This window comes from Myxine glutinosa, unplaced genomic scaffold, assembly GCF_964187855.1.
Source record: "Myxine glutinosa unplaced genomic scaffold, kmMyxGlut1.1 SCAFFOLD_129, whole genome shotgun sequence".
Lineage (NCBI taxonomy): Eukaryota > Metazoa > Chordata > Myxini > Myxiniformes > Myxinidae > Myxine > Myxine glutinosa.
Genome location: NW_027616361.1, coordinates 707,684 through 725,290, shown reverse-complemented (window position 1 = coordinate 725,290; position 17,607 = coordinate 707,684). Strand labels below are relative to the sequence as shown.

The following is a 17,607-nucleotide window of genomic DNA, read 5'->3' as shown; positions in this document are numbered from 1 at the left end:
CTCCTGAATGCTCGTGGGGGTTACACGAAGTACTGAACTGTAATTTTACTGTCCGTAATCCCAGTCGTAATTTAACTTTTGTTTTTGTTAAAAAAAATTTGGCTAATGTGCAAAACAAAGAGATACTTCTGGAAAACGTACAGAAGTTTAACACAGTACTGTCCATGTCCATACTGAGCAGTGGATCAAAGCCTTGTATGTGGTGAGGAGCTCAGGTGTGCCAAGGAAGGACTTCACATGACGGAGGATGCCCAGTCGGCAACTGGCTTTGGAGGCCAGCTTGGAAATGTGGTTTTCCCAGGAAATATCCTGGCAGATAGTGAGACCCAAAAGCTTGAGCGACAGAACTTCTTGGAGAGGATTGTTGAGAAAGTGGATGGGATGGTTTTCCAGTCGGTTTTTTCGGAGAGACATAGTAAGAGTGTGAGATTTGTGAGGATTGAAAGAGTGTGAGATTTGTGAGGATTGAAAGACATGTTCCACTTGTTTGACCAGTCTGTTATTTTGTCCAGGTCTTCAGAGGGTGAGGTGGCTGCAGACTGCCGATCTGAGCCTTTAAGAATCTGCAGACTGCCGTTTTGGGTCTTTAATTATCTTTGGGGTATTTTGGTTCTTCAGGGTCTTTTGGTACTTCAGGGTGTTTTGAGTCTTCAGGGTGTTTTGGCTCTTCTGGGTGTTTTGGCTCTTCTGGGTGTTTTGGGTCTTCAGGGTCTTTTGGGTCTTCAGAGCATTTGTGTCATTAGGGTCTTTTGGATCCCCTGGGCCTTTAAGGGTATTTTGGGTCTTTGGGCTGTTTTGGGTCTTTGGAGTATTCAGGGTCTTTGGGGTCTTCGGTGCTTTTTGGGTTTTCAGGGTACTTTTGGTTCTTCAGCGGCATTTGGGTCTTGACGATATTTCGATTCCTCTGAGTCTTCAAGGATCTTTGGGGTATTTTTGGTCTTCAGGGTCTTTTAGGTATTTTGGGTGTTTTGGGTCTTCAGGGAATTTTTGTTCTTCAGGGTCTTTTGGGTCCTTTGGGTCTTTAAGTGTATTTTGGGTCTTCAGGGTGTTTTGGGTCTTTGGGGTCTTTTTTTTTTTTTTTTTTTTTTGTTCATGGTATTTGGGGTATATTGGGTCTTTTGGGTCTTTGGGGTATTTTGGGCTCTTTGGGGTCTTCAGGGTATTTTGGGTCTTCAATGTGTTTTGGGTGTTCAGGGTACTTTGGTTCTTCAGGGGCATTTGGGTCTTGATGATATTTCGGTTCCTCTGAGTCTTCAAGGATCTTTGGAGTATTTTTGGTCTTCAGGGTCTTTTAGGTATTTTGGGTGTTTTGGGTCTCCAGGGTGTTTTGGGTCTTTGGGGTCTTTGGGGTCTTTTGGGTCTTTTGGGTGTTTGGGCTCTTTGGTGTCTTCAGGGTATTTTGGGTCTTCAATGTGTTTTGGGTGTTCAGGGACTTTTGGGTGTTTTGGTGCCTCTGGGTCTTTGAGGGTCTTTGGGGTATTTGGGTTTTTCAGAGTTTTTAAGTGTCTTTTGGATCTTCGGGGTGTTTTTTGTCTTCAGGGTATTTTGGTTCTTTAAGGGTCTTTGTGGTATTTTGGGTCTTCTTGGTCTTTCAGGGTCTTTTCGGTATTTGTGATATTTTGGGTCTTTGGGGTCTTTCAGCGTCTTGAGGTTTGGGCTTTGGGGTATTTTGCGTGTTAAGGGTCTTCAGTGTATTTAAAGAGTCTTTTGGGTCTTCAGTGTGTTTTGGGTCTTTGGGGATGTATTGGGTCTTCAAGGTGTTTTGGGTCTTCATGGTCTTTGTGTTTTTGGGGCCATTTGGGTCTTCATGGTCTTTTGGATCCTCTGGGCCTTTAAGGGTATTTTGGGTCTTTGGGGTGTTTTGAGTCTTAGGGGTATTTTGGGTATTTTGGGTCTTCGAGTCTTCAGGGGCTTTTGGATCTTAATGGTCATTTGGTTCCTCTGGGTATTTAAGGGTGTTTGGGGTATTTTGGTTATTTGGGGTATTTTAGGGTCTTTTGGGTCTTCGGGGTCTTTAAGGGTATCTGGGGTCATGAGGGTGTTTTGGGTCTTCAGGATGTTTTTGGTCTTCAGGATGTTTTGGGTCTTCAGGGTGTTTTAGGTCTTTGGGGTATTTTGGGTCTTCGTGGTCTTTTGTGTCTTCAGGGTGTTTTGTTTCTTCAGGGTTGTTTGGGTCTTTGGGGCCATTTGGGTCTTCAGGGTGTTTTGGATCCTCAGGGCCTTTTAGGGTATTTTGGGTCTTTGGAGTGTTTTGGGTCTTCGGTTTCTTCAGGGTCTTTGGGGTCTTTGGCGTCTTCGGAGTCTTTTTGGTCTTAAGGGTCTTTTGGTTCTTCTGAATCTTTCAGGATATTTTGGGTATTTTGGGTCTTCGGGTCTTTTTGGTATTTTGGGTGTTTTGGGTCCTTTGGATCTTTAAGGGTATTTTGGGTATTCTGTGTCTTTAAGGGACTTTTGGGTCTTCATGTTATTTTGGGTCTTTCGGGTCTTGGTGGTCTCAAAGGTCTTGGGGGACTTAAATGGTCTTCAAAGGTCTGATGGGTCTAAGCAGTCTAAAGAGTAAAAAGGTATATTCCAACATTACGTAATTAAGAGTTCACAGACTGTGTTTTGTGGGTTAATTTAATTTGAAGAAGAGGAGGATATTTTGGTCACAAATAAACATACAAATGAAAAATCACTCACAGAGCGACACTTGGCAAAACAGAACAAAGTGGAGTGGCACTCGGTAGAGCATCCTTTTGACCTGAAAAATAATTAGTGATTGAATTCAGTTGCCTGAGATGAAAATCCTATTCAAATTTCAAGTTAATCGGATGAAAATTGAAGATTTTAGAAATTTGATGAAAAGTGGTTGACATTTGGCCTATGTTGATCTCAAAAATAGTTCGGGGTTGATTTCAGTAAGCTGATATGCAAATCCTAGTCAGTTTTCAAGTTAATCGGATGAAAATTGAGGATTTTAGAAATTTGAAATGGTTGTTGACAATTACCCTATGTTGACCTTTTGGCCTATGTTGACCTTAAAAATAGTTTATGGTTGAATTCAGTTAGCTGATATGAAAATCCCATTCAAATTTCAAGTTAATCGGATGAAAATTGAGGATTTTAGAAATTTGAAAAAATGTGGTTGACATTTGGCCTATATTGACGTTTTGGCCAATGTTGATCTCAAAAATAGTTGGTGGTTGAATTCAGTTAGCCGATATGTAAATCCTTTTCAAATTTTAAGTCAATCCGATGAAAATTGAGGATTTTAGAGAAATTCGAAAAACTATTTGACCTTTGGCCTATGTTGACCTTTTGGCCTATGTTGACCTTTTGGCCTATGTTGACCTCAAAAATAGTTGCTGTTTGGTTTCAATAAGCTGTTATGCAAATCCTATTCAGATTTCAAGTCAATCGGATCAAAATTGAGGATTTCAGAAATTCCAAAAAAAGTGGTTGACCTTTGACCTATGTTGACCTTTTGGCCTACGCTGATCTCAAAAATAGTTGGTGGTTGAATTCAGTTCGCCGACATGTAAATACTATAAACATTTCAAGTCAATCGGATGAAAATTGTGGATTTTAGAAATTTTAAATTGTTGTTGACCTTTGGCCTATGTTGCTCTTTTCGCATATGGTGATCTCAAAAATAGTTGGTGGTTGAATTCAGTTTGCTGACATGTAAATCCCATTCAAAGTTCAAGTCAATCGGATTAAAATTGAGGATTTTAGAAATTTGAAATTGTTGTTGACCTTTGGCCTATGTTGATCTCAAAAGTAGTTGGTGGTTGAATTCAGTTAGCCGATATGTAAATCCCTTTCAAATTTCAAGTCAATTGGATGAAAATTGAGGATTTTAGAAACTTGAAAAAGTGGTTGACCTTTGGCCTATGTTTACCTTTTGGCCTATGCTGATCTCAAAAATAGTTGGTGGTTGAATTCTGTTAGCTGAAATTAAAATCCGATTAAAATTTCAAGTCAATCGGATGAAAATAGAGGATTTTAGAAATACGAAATGGTTGTTGACTTTTGGCCTATGTTGACCTTTTGGACTATGCTGGCCTATGCTAATTTGGTTTATGCCTTTTGGCCTATGCTATTCAAACTGGTTGAATGAGTGATTTTTATATTGCAGGCACCTGCAACTCACCGCGGGTGAGTTCAATGACAAAGTAAAGGAGAATCACCTGCTTGAAATATATTTATTTCTAACAACTTCTAAAAGGTGCCAATAATATTGTCCGGATCATTTTTGGATTTCTCTGTAATAAGCTAAGATTTAGTAATGTCAGCTTTTTGTTGTTGTTGTTGTTGTTGTTGTTGTTGTTGTTGTTCAACCAACAACTAAATTTCAGCTTTTCCACTGCAAACCAAAGAAATACATATGTGGACACCAAAATATTTTTTCTTTTCAACAATTTTCTGGAAGAAATGGTGCATTATTTGAAAAAAGTGCAAAAGTGCCAATATTTTTGCCCATGACAGCAGGTACTCTACCGAATGCCATTTTCGTTTTTTGTTGAATCAAACTGAAAATGAACCTGAAAAATAATGCACCCCAACCCTGGCATAGCAAGGGGTGGGGGCGACCTGAGCTGCACTTTTGGGGAAGCGGCAAATTTGTTTTTTTTGCCTCAATTTTTTGCCCACTCCTCCATGCAGAATTCTTTCAGCAGTGCGATGTTTGAGGGGTTTCTTGCATGCACAGCTCGTTTCAAATCCCACCACAACATCTCGATGGGATTTAGACCCGGGCTTTGACTTGGCCATTCCAGAACCCTCCATTTCTTTCTTTTCAGCCATTCCTTGGTGGATTTACTGGTATGTTTAGGGTCATTGTCATGTTGCAAGGTCCGCCTTCGGTTGAGCTTCGACTTTCTGACAGATGGCCTCACATTATTCTCAAGCACCCTCTGGTACAATGAAGAATTCAAAGTGGATTCTATGATGGTGAGCTGCCCAGGCCCTGATGCAGCAAAGCTGCCCCAAACCAGAATATTTCCACCACCATTCTTTACAGTTGGTATCAGGTTCTTGTGGTTAAATGCTGTCTTTGGTTTTCGACAAACATGTCTTCTGGTACTGTGGCCAAATAGCTCAACCTTTGACTCATCTGTCCAGAGCACATTGTTCCAGAAGTGCTGGTCTGTGTCGAGGTGTTCATTGGCAAACTTTAGTCTTGCCCTGATGTTCTTTCTGGACAGCAAAGGTTTCCTCCTGGCACACCTCCCATGTAGATCAAATTTGTGTAGCCTCTTTCTAATGGTAGACTCGTGCACTTTGACATCAACAGTGGCAAGAGCTACCTGTTGGTCCCGTGATGACATTCTGGGGTTCTTAGAGACTTCTTTCAGCATCTTGTGGTCTGCTCTCGGGCTGAACTTGCTGGGGCGACCTGGCCTGAACAAGTTGGCAGTTGTTTGGAATCTTCTCCACGTGTAAATGATCTTCCGAATAGTCGAATGATTGATTTCAAATTGTTTGGAGATCTTTTTAAATCCATTCCCAGACTCGTTGGCATCTATAACCTTTTTTCTGAAGGCCTCAGAGAGCTATTTTGATCTCGGCATGGTGACGCCGCACACTTCAACAACAAAGAGCAAACCAAACTAAATGTATGAGGTTTAAATAAGACAGGTTCCTCCAAGATCCTCTCTAATGTTGTTCTAATCATTTGCACCTGAGCTGGTGCACCTGATTCTAATTTTAGGTATTTGAAGTAGTGATAAATGTAGGGGTGTACTTACTTTTTCCACATGGGAAATTTGCATTTATGTTTATTTAAATTATACAATGGACTTCAAAATGTAAATGTTTCATGATATTTGTTATATTATATCACCTTTATCTATCAATATTGTTGAAATGAAGATCAAATAGCTGTATGTTGAAATATGTTGAAAAAGTCAAGACTTTACATGGGGTGTACTTTCTTTCTCACGTGACTGCTTATATATATATATATATATATACAGTCATGGTTGTTATGTCGTTGTTATGTCGTTACATTTATTCCACCATAATCAATTTTGAGGGTCCAGGTGTGATCTAACCGAACCCTCATTCCATCATCATAATTAATCTCGGGTTTTGTAATCATGGTTGGAGCGTCCTCTCTAAATCCGAGGGGATCCACGGTTCGAATCCCGTACAAGTCATATCAGAGATTTTAAAATGGTGCGTGCTGCTTCTTTGCTTGACACTCAGCATATAAAGGGATAGAATACAGACAAATAACCATAGGATAGCAAACATTGCGCAGATTTGATGGGTCTAATGGGCTCCCCCTGCATTGAAGCTCCTTCTAAGGGAACTCATATTTATTATGATTATATTATTAAATACAATTATAGTAATTATATTGAAAGATTAAACACATCGGGATGTTTTCAACACTTGGACGATTCAAAGGTCTTTTCAATAACACTTTAAATACCCCAAGTAAATATGGCAATACTTCCAAGTTATTAGACTTTTTGTTTTCCTGCACAAGTGCGAGGCTCATTGAAGAACAAGTTAAATTTACATTGAGGTTGTGGGGAAATGATCGGGCGCACAACGAGCAAGGGAATAAAACGAACAGGTAAGGAAAGAGAGAAAAGTTAAGGAAACATTGAAATCAGCAAGTAATTGGGTTTCGTTAGGTGGGGTTATTGCCTTGTTGGGGGACATGAAGACCTCATGGTTGGGTCAGGATCGGGATGACAGGTGGAGGTGCACTACTTGGTTGAAGCACTGCAGGGAGGTGAGGGACAGAATCGCTTATGGAAGGTGCTTCCCAAGATGGGATAAGTGAGCATAAAAGAGTTGAGGTTGTACAGTCAGCCTGGACATTGGAAGTTTAAGTAGGAGGGGGTTACTGGAAGAGAACATGAATGCTGGAGTTGGGGGTTTACTGGGAGAGAACATGAATGCTGGAGTTGGGGGTTTACTGGGAGAGAACATGGTTCCTGGAGTTGGGGGTTTAGTGGGAGAAAACATGAATCCTGGAGTGGGGGTTACTGGGAGAAAACATGAATCCTGGAGTGGTGGATTACTGGGAGAGAACATGAATCCTGGAGTGGGGGGTTACTGGGAGAAAACATGAATCCTGGAGTGGGGGGTTACTGGAAGAGAACATGAATCCTGGAGTGGGGGGTTACTGGAAGAGAACATGAATGCTGGAGTTGGGGGTTTACTGGGAGAGAACATGATTCCTGGAGTTGGGGGTTTACTGGGAGAAAACATGAATCCTGGAGTGGGGGTTACTGGGAGAAAACATGAATCCTGGAGTGGTGGATTACTGGGAGAGAACATGAATCCTGGAGTGGGGGGTTACTGGGAGAAAACATGAATCCTGGAGTGGGGGGTTACTGGAAGAGAACATGAATCCTGGAGTGGGGGGTTACTGGAAGAGAACATGAATCCTGGAGTAGGGGCTTACCAGAAGAGAACATGAATCCTGGAGTTGGGTGTTACTGGAAGAGATCATGAAACCTGGAGTGGGGAGTTACTGGGAGAGAACATGAATCCTGGAGTGGGGGGTTACTGGGAGAAAACATGAATCCTGGAGTGGGGGGTTACTGGGAGAAAACATGAATCCTGGAGTGGGGGCTGACCAGAAGAGAACATGAATCCTGGATTTGGGGGTTACTGGAAGAGATCATGAATCCTAGAGTGGGGAGTAGCTGGGAGAGAAGTTGAATCCTGGAGTGGGCAGTTGCTGGAAGAGAACATGAATCCTGGAGTTGGGAGTTGCTGGAAGAGAACATGAATCCTGGAGTTGGGGCTTATTGGAAGAGAACATGAATCCTGGAGTTGGAGGTTACTGGGAGAGAACATTATTCCTGGAATGGGGAGTTGCTGGAAGAGAACATGAATCCTGGAGTGGGCAGTTGCTGGAAGAGAACATGAATCCTGGAGTTGGGAGTTGCTGGAAGAGAACATGAATCCTGGAGTTGGGGGTTACTGGGAGAGAACATGATTCCTGGAGTGGGGGTTTACTGGGAGAAAACATGAATCCTGGAGTTGGGGGTTACTGGGAGAGAAAATGAATCCTGGAGTGGGGGGTTACTAGGAGAGACCCTGAATCCTGGAGTGGGGGGTTACTAGGAGAGAACCTGAATCCTGGAGTTGGGGGTTACTGGGAGAGAACCTGAATCCTGGAATGGGGGGTTACTAGGAGAGAACCTGAATCCTGGAGTGGGGGGTTACTGGGAGAAAACATGAATCCTGGAGTTGGGGATTACTGGGAGAGAACCTGAATCCTGGAGTGGGGGGTTACTGGGAGAAAACATGAATCCTGGAGTGGGGGGTTACTGGGAGAAAACATGAATCCTGGACTTCCTCCCGGACCTGAGGACACTGAGCACGGAAAACACCGCTTCCAGCCGGTTGCTAATCACCAGCAAGTGCCAATTCGTCTACCAGGTTTCTCCATCCAATTACCGTTTACCTGTGGGTCATGGGTGTTTCCAACCACGTCTCACGCCCTCGATAGGCACTTGCCTTATCTTCTTAATCTTAATTAGATGTATCCAAGCGAAAACTGCTGGTGCACATCGGACAGAGACTGGAGCCAATTAGTTGGGGAATAAAACCTTCCATGCTAAAACTATTTGTGGACTGTGCTAGATCAATGGAAGAAAGGACAAGCACAGACAGGTTGGAAGAGAAGTTCAACAACAAGGAGTATATTTACAATGCAGGGCCGAGGGATTTGGAAAGCATTGTCAGGTGTACAAATAAGGGAATCCTTTATCAAAATAATTCATGTGTGAATACAATGTGTCTGTTGCAGGAGGACAACAATGAACACTACAACAGTGGTGCGGACACCACGTACTGTCATTTTGTGGAAGTTCTCTCTGGATGAAGGAAGGATCATTTTGATGTGGATTTTTACGTCCTTTGCATTCCTTTCACTCCTCCTCAACGCAGGTATTATAACATCCTGTGCATCCCGCAGGTTCCACAAACCCATGCTGCTCTACATCAGCATTTCATCACTGGCCGATGCGTGCTGGGGAATCGTTGGGATATCCTGCGTCCTTAGCAACACGATAGCACATCGCATAGAGATCACGTTCATCGAATGTCTGTGGCAAATGTTTTGTTTGGAGTTTGCGCTTGTTCATCAGTTCCTCAGCACCTGGATCATGTACGTCGACCGACATTTTGCGGTGTTTTGGCCGTACACATATGTCGCTCTGATGGCAAGTAGGCAGAGCGCCCTGAAGCTCGTCTTTCTGGTGGAGATCCTCGGGATCTTCCTCAGCATCAGTTGCCCTCTGGTCACGTTGTACCTCGAGTTTTGTGACGACTCTGTGATCGTGCATGACAGTGCGTGCCTGTCCTCAACTGTTGCTCGCTCCTCTTGTGAGAACACCAACTTCGGATCCATTTTCGTTGCTGTTATTTTGTCTTTTGTGTTCGGTTTAACCGGATTTACCGCATTGTACTCCACTTGCTGCATCATCTGTAAATGCTGCAATTCGAGCAAGGAGTCGAATGTCAAAGCTCTGCACACTTGCCTTACACAGCTCATGGTGACATCAGTGCAATTTGTAACTTGTACTCTCATCTTGGGAATGAAAAATATACTAAAACATCCGGCGGACGGATTGTTCCTGGATCTTGTCGCCATTGTCACACCAGCAACTTTAAATCCCTTGATATTTGGATTTCGGACTCAGGAAATCCGTGTGGTGTTCGTGAAATTATTTCAACCAATGTGGATTAAATACTCCACCATGATCAAATGTCCATCGCCATGGAATTATTTCTTTAAAAAAAGTGTGCTCTTTTGAAATGTCAAAATCTGTTGACGAGCTGAAAAATATAGATTTGAGGGATTATTAATTTTAGAGGACACATGTTGTGGATCTCCTCCTCTTCCATTTGTAAGGGCGGTGAGGTCCGATGGAACCAAGCGTCTGCACTGCCTAGACCACGATACTCCTCCACTCTCCTCTGTCCTCGGCCAACTATATCCACTCTCCAACCACCTCCACCTTTCTGAAATCCCTCTTCACACTATCCTCCCATCTCAACCATGGTCTACCTCTTTTCCTTCTACCTTGCTCCCTCAACCTTACCACTCTCTTTTCTATTCTGTTTTCACCCATCCACACCAAATGTCCAGCCCATCTCAGCCGGCATTTCACCAATCTCCCCATCAAGCTCATCTGCCCACCAATTTTCTCCCTCAGTTCCTCCATTCTCCTTCGAGCCACCCTCTTCACGCCCGCAGTCCTCCTGACCGAGTTTTGCTCGTAAACCTGCATCCTCTGATGTTATCTCTGTCAATGCTGCTGTCTCCAGACCATACAGGTAGGCTGGCATGACACACGATATCAGAGCCTTTCCTTTCAATCCCCTTGAAATCTTTGTGTCTGCCATTACACCTTCAACCCTCCTCCCCACATCTGCACCCACATGAATCCTCCTCCGCACCTCTGCCTCTGAATCACCATCCCTTGTCACTCTTCTACCCAGACACTCAAACCTATTTCCTTGTCTGCTATCCTTCCTCTCTAACCTGAAATTCATTTCTTTTCTCTGCTGTCCAACCCACATCTCCTCCATCTTCTCCATGCTCATTTTCAACAGCCCGTTTCTCAAATGCCTCATTTCACTCCCCCAGTACTTCCTGCATCTCCCTCCTTCTCTCTGCAACAACAGCCAGATCGTCTGCATACAACATCCATCCCATACTACCCCTCATGTTTACCTTCCTGCTTACCAGCTCCATCACCATGATCAACAGGAGTGGGCTGAGAGTGCTTCCCTACCTGACATATCAAGGTTAAAGGGTTGAAATCGCAATGATGCTGTAGTTGCTTGACATGATTTCGGCCAAGTCAGAATGTTTGCGATGTTTGATGTGTTTACATAATGTGTACCTATATTTATATTCTATATGTACGTTGTTGACGATATTTTCAGTGAGCGAGATAAACAGTAATCCCACTATTGGTCAATGGCTTTAACACCAACACAAATGTTTTATTTCGGAACCGAAGCATCGAAAAGCTATATATATCGGCTCGATGACAGAAGACGCCATTTGCATTTTTGCCGGACTTTTCCGAACCTGGTTCGGAACCGATTGACATGATATTTATAAGAGATTCTTCAAACTGTTTTTGAAGGGAAGAAGAGGTTAAAGTGCAACCTCCTCTTGGTGTATAACTGCAACAAGAGATATAGACCCCCTTGTGCATTATGATTGTGTGAAAATTTATTTGACATGCCGAGAAAGAAAAGAAAACACGTGATTATTCATTAATTTAAGCTGCAATAAAAAAACAAGCTTTAGATTATCAAAAAATGTTTAAAAATTGGACAAAAATCTCAGTTTTTTTTTTTTTGACTTTTTATTTAAGGCTAAAACTTTTCAAACTTTCTTTGTACATCCGTGAGATTTCTTCAGGGATCAGAGAATGTCGAGCTGCTCTGGATAGGCAGCCATGTCATGGTATATAATGCACAGTTTGAGTCTGTCCAGATAAATAACCAGCACGTATGTGAGTAGCTTCTGGAGACAGGGTTTTGGAAATGTTTGTGATTAATTGTTCGTGCACAAAGTGGAGGGAAGAGCTAGTCACCATTTGCATTGCTTTGTTCAGTGCCATGTCGGTGTTTTCAAGTGTCGCTGAGTGTTTCCTATCTCCAATAAATTCTTCATCGTTCGACATCGTTTATTGAAATGTTTGCTTTTTTTGTGTAAACCACTGGTGCTGCTTCGTATGCAGTCTTTGGCTGCTGGTTGCATCATTCCTCCAGTACTCATTTTTCTGACCTCAGAAGGATGACAGGCAGGCTGAATCAACCCACCTATTGTTAATTCAACGGCACGACAGGGTCTCAAACTCAAGACCCTAGGTTCTTAAGCCAACCACTTTAACCATTGAGGTTGAGCCATTAGGCCATTTTTCACCAGACCTGTAAAAAAAACTTTTAGTACCAATGACAGGATGGGGAACAGGAAAGTGTTGATATTAAGCAACTGCTGGTATTTGCAGTGTTAGGCCATTGCACGTCGGGGTATAAGTCCCGCAAATACAGTTTTTGTGCAACAAAGATGGGGATTAGTTGAAATTAGTTTTGTTCGATAATCGTAATGGGATTATAATCGTGCTTTACATTTGTTATCTTACTATAATTCACCAAATGTCAGTCCGTCCAGCACAAAGTTCGAAGGTACAGCAAAAAACGGCTGAACCGATCGCAACGATATTTTGGGTGGGTAATCCTGGGACCCCCTGGAGTAAAATAGGATATATGGTTTTTCCAATTTTCCAAGTTTTCCAGTTTTTCCAAACACGAGGGAATAATATTTACCGATATAAACAGTGATGTGGCTTTTGTTGAAATTATACGTACCTAGTAGAGAGTAGATCGACCCCTGATGAACTCTTCCTATATAAACGTGCGGAAACACGGCAGCGTGTGAAAAGCGACTGAGAAACAGGCTTCCATGTTACAGATTCGGCGCGCACTCTTCACACGTAAAGGGGCAACTAAGAAAGACGTGGAGCAGCCACTTCCGTTTTGCAGAATTCAAGTTTTTTTCAAAATGGGCACCATGTACTGTTTAGATTTTGATGATTTGCATGTGATATGATTCAACGGATGTTTATATGAATCGTTTAAAATAAAAAAGCCTTCAATTTCTGATATTTTGCCTTTTCATTTGGGCCATTTGGGCCCGTAGGGCGGGTACCGTTGCTTGTAACGATAATGGAAATTACTGATGCTGCACATGCGTGGTAGGTAAATCGAACCTTGAACCCGGATATTGATGGTGTATTGACTGCTTTTAGTGTGTTTAGTTTCTCTCAAAGCATATACCCGTATGACAAGCAGCACTATAAAATAAAGCAGGTGATATAATATGGAATGTATATTCTCCAATATGTAATTTAAATGGTATATCATTGAGCAATAAACGTCAAAAACAACCAACTACTCAAGGCGCCAAAAGAGCTTCCGGTGGTGTTGAATTTGGTGATCTGTTTGACTCCGCTTTGTCTGTGCGCGAAGTTGAGCACTCAAGGCAACATCATGTCAAAGATCAAGAAATAGAGCGTCCTCGGTGTGCAGAGTTTTGGCACTGAGGACAAGGACAAGCAAATTATCTCGTTCTTCACTCTTCTCACCGTTTTCGTTGGAACGAATGGAGGGGGAAAGATGGTGTCGTGTCGTTTATTTATTTACTTTCGCCATTTTGGTCACAACATGGGATGACTTGGCATTTATTATTCGCGAAGTTCCACATAAAATGCATTCTTTTAAATGTTCTTCACAAATGTCACAATTAGCAAGCAGATTGCTTGTAGCATTCCAGGGGCTTAGTGTGTTCTAAAAGCAGGTGTGTTCTAAAAGCAAGCAGGTTTGCTTGTTGTGTTCCAAACGCAAGCAGCTAGCTTGGTGTGTTCCACAAGCAAGCAGCTAGCTTGGTGTTGTCCACAAGCAAGCAGCTAGTGTGGTGTGTTCCATAAGCAAGCAGCTAGCTTGGTGTGTTCCACAAGCAAGCAGCTAGCTTGGTGTGTTCCACAAGCAAGCAGCTAGCTTGGTGTGTTCCACAAGCAAGCAGCTAGCTTGGTGTGTTCCACAAGCAAGCAGCTAGCTTGGTGTGTTCCACAAGCAAGCAGCTAGGTTGGTGTGTTCCACAAGGAAGCAGCTAGCTTGGTGTGTTCCATAAGCAAGCAGCTAGCTTGGTGTGTTCCACAAGCAAGCAGCTAGCTTGGTGTGTTGCATAAGGAAGCAGCTAGTGTGGTGTGTTCCATAAGCAAGCAGCCAGCATAGTGTGTTCCATAAGCAAGCAGCTAGCTTGGTGTGTTCCATAAGGAAGCAGCTAGTGTGGTGTGTTCCATAAGCAAGCAGCCAGCATAGTGTGTTCCATAAGCAAGCAGCTAGCTTGGTGTGTTCCATAAGCAAGCAGCTAGCTTGGTGTGTTCCATAAGCAAGCAGCTAGCTTGGTGTGTTCCACAAGCAAGCAGCCAGCATAGTGTGTTCCATAAGCAAGCAGCTAGCTTGGTGTGTTCCATAAGCAAGCAGCTAGCTTGGTGTGTTCCATAAGGAAGCAGCTAGCTTGGTGTGTTCCATAAGGAACCAGCTAGCTTGGTGTGTTCCATAAGGAAGCAGCTAGCTTGGTGCGTTTCAGAGGCAAGCTTGTGGTGTGTTGTCACTTGGTGGTGAGAGAGTGTCAGAGAGAGAGGGACAGAGTGTGAGAGAGAGAGGGAGAGAGTGTGAGAGAGATAGGGACAGAGTGTGAGAGAGATAGGGAGAGAGTGTGAGAGAGAGAGGGAGAGAGTGTGAGAGAGAGAGAGAGAGAGAGGGAGAGTGTGTGAGAGAGAGAAGGGGAGAGTGTTGGAGAGAGAGGGTGAGAGTGTGAGAGAGAGAGGGAGAGAGTGAGAGAAAGAGGAGGAGAGTATGAGTGAGAGAGATAGGGACAGAGTGTGAGAGAGAGAGGGAGATAGTGTGAGAGAGGAGAGTGAGAGAGAGAGGGGGAGAGTGTGAGAGAGAGAGAGGGTGAGAGTGTGAGAGAGAGAGGAGAGAGTGTGAGAGAGAGGGAGAGAGTGTGAGAGCAAGGGAAGGAGAGACAAGGAGTGAGAGTGAGCGAGAGAGACAAGAGGGAAAGGGCCGGTCCATGGGGACCGATCAGCACTTGATGAATCCGGGCAGCAGGAAGAAAGGGGAAGATTTGATCCACGACTTCCGTTGGGGGGTACAACCATCACGTGTCGGTAGAAGTTGTGGTATATGGTGGTGTCGTGTGTATAAATATATAAATAATTAATAGTTGTGTGTTGTTGGTGGAGACGGTAGTCTGACAGGATGAGGATGGAGTCTGATGTGATTCTTGGGGTTTTTCACTCGAACAATTCAGAAAACCACGTCCCATGACTTTTTCTCTCATCCCAAAATCATTAGACATACGTCATGCCCAGATATTGTTGTAAATATGTGAGGAATGTGAAGGAAATAAATGCATTTTCATCAAACACTAAATTAGAAAAACAATAAATGTATTTGATTTTATAAACTTTATTAACAAATCAACAATCAGATTGTAAATACATTGTTATAATCACAAAGTAAATAATCAGAAGAGAATGAACGAACACAATGGAATGAATGAACAAAACGGAATGAACGAAATCATTAAAACGAGCAAAACCGCACGGAGTCACCAACATCAAAAACCCCAATCGCGGGTTTAACGGGGACCAGGAAGTTCCCCCTGAACACGTGCAGAACCCGCGAGTCCCCGAAACACGTAAACTCTCCCTCCTCACAATCCAACAAGAACCCAACACGTTCAGGATTCCCCGGCACGGCCAGGAGGGTTCTTTGATTGTTGTGCCATGTGTAGTATTTGTTTTCATATTTCTCTAAACACCAAGACTCGGGATTCCTTCCCATCCAGCACTCATTCCCTCCCCCTTTCCTCCGCATGGAGTTTAAACAGATTCCGATTCCCCACGAACGACTCGACCTCACCTCGACCTCCCAGTAATGACGACCCGAGGAGAAACTCTCAGATGAAACAACGTGTGCATAACGATCAAACCGATCAGGATGTTCCGGGTGATGATTGTGGGTCTCGGTTTGAGTCGCCGTCCTGAGATCCCGGGAGATCTTGATCCAAGGATTTGCAGAGTTTGGGTCCAGACTCGGGGTCCGTCCATCTGTGGACACGACGCGGGGTCACATACTTTGTTAGACAAACGGACAAAAACACAAACACATTAATCTCTTTTACAACATTTGAAATATTAAATACATTATTTATTTCACCTTCTTTACGAAAGACAATTCACCTTTCTTCACCTGGTTAGGAATCCCCGACCAGCCTCTTGTTCCCATATAACAAAACCCTCCCCCGAACATCCGGTTATTTAATTTTCGCCTTCGTTCGATTTTCTTTTAAAATATAAATAATGACGTTTCATGGAAATTGTAACATCTTGTGAATGGGTTATGCGGTAACATAAACCTGGTGTTACCTTAACGGTTAAGGTGGCTGGTTTAACATCTTAAGGTCCTGAGATTGAGCACCTGTCGTACCGTTAAAATAACACCTGGGCCAGGTTTCTGGAAGGATATCACATATTTATCCACTGGAGAGCTTCGATAAACCGGGTCCAGGTGGGCTGACAACCTGTCATCCTTCCGAGGTGGACCAGGTGAGTACCAGCTTACTGGGAGTAATAAACCATTCGAGTATCCTGCGGCGGAGTGGCGACCTGGCCAGTACTCCACTCCTTAGCCAATGAAATGGCGTGAAAGGAATTTTATTGTTACCTCCAACCAACGAAGGTGGACCGAGGTTATGTTTTCACCCCTGTCTGTTTGTGTGCAGGATATCTCAGAAAGGTATGGACGGATTCGGACGAAATTCGGTGTACCGGTGGGGGAGGTGACAAGAAAGAATTGATTCGATTTTGGTGAAGATCCGGATCCGGATACGAGGATTATTTTCGGGATTCTTCTTCATTGATTGGTGGTGGTTCAGATGCAGCTTGTGGCTGTTTGGCTGCATCATTTTCTGGAGACAGGACGTGCACTGATGCAATGCCCCCATTACCAGTCGGCAGGTACTCATTTTGCCCACCTCAAAAGGATGACAGGCTGTGTCAGCTCACTTGGTGTTCAACATCATGGCAGGGGCTCAAACTCAGGACCCGAATATTGAAAGCCAGCCACCTTAACCGTGAAGCCAGCACCAACCTCACCATTGAATGATCGGGCTAACAATGATATACAAGACGATGTCTCAAAAAGTTATGGACAGATTCGGACGAAACTTGGTGGATAAGTTGGGTGTGTGACAAGGAAGAGGTGATTCGGTTTTGGTGAAGGTTCGAATCCGGATCTGATAAGTGGGACAAAAATGGAATAAATCACCCTGGTATGCCCTCTACCAGGTGTATGCACTCTACCAGGGGTATGCAATCTACCAGGGGTATGCACTCTACCAGGGGTATGCACTCTACAAGGGGTATGCAATCTAGCAGGGGTATCCCCTCTACCAGGGGTATGCACGCTACCAGGGGTATGCACCCTATCAGGTGTATGCACCCTACCAGGGGTATGCACTCTACCAGGGGTATGCACCCTACCGGAGGTATGCCCTCTACTGGAGGTATGCACTCTACCTGAGGTATGCCATCTACTGGAGGTATTCACTCTACCAGGGGTATTCACTCTGATGGAGGTATGCACTCTACCAGGGGTATGCACTCTACCAGGGGTATGCACCCTATCAGGGGTATGCACCCTATCAGGGGTATGCACCCTACCAGATGTATGCACTCTACTAGAGGTATGCACTCTAGCAGGGGTATGCACTCTACCAGGGGTATGCACTCTACCAGGGGTATGCACTCTACCAGGGGTATGCACTCTACCAGGGGTATGCACTCTACCAGATGTATGCACTCTACTAGAGGTATGTACTACCAGGGGTATGCACCCTACCAGAGGTTTGCACTCTGCCGGTGGTATGCACTCTACCAGAGGTATGCACTCTACCGGTGGTATGCACTCTACCAGGGGTATGCCCTCCACCAGAGGTATTCCCACTACCGAGTGCCCTTGTAGTTATTACTGTTAACAGTGGCACTGCATCTG

At 43.8% G+C, this 17,607-nt stretch overlaps 1 protein-coding gene across 4 annotated transcripts in view; it reads right to left on the bottom strand.

The window, feature by feature from the left end:
* Positions 1–15,008: 15,008 nt before the first annotated feature.
* Positions 15,009–17,607, bottom strand: part of LOC137415359 (E3 ubiquitin-protein ligase TRIM7-like) — a 72,622-nt gene continuing 70,023 nt past the window's right edge. For all 4 annotated transcript variants that reach the window (XM_078768686.1, XM_078768685.1, XM_078768684.1 and 1 more), the window contains one exon: positions 15,009–15,662. In XM_078768686.1, the coding sequence (XP_078624812.1) occupies positions 15,136–15,662 (527 nt within the window). In that variant the 3' untranslated portion in view covers positions 15,009–15,135. The remainder of the gene's footprint in view (positions 15,663–17,607) is intronic.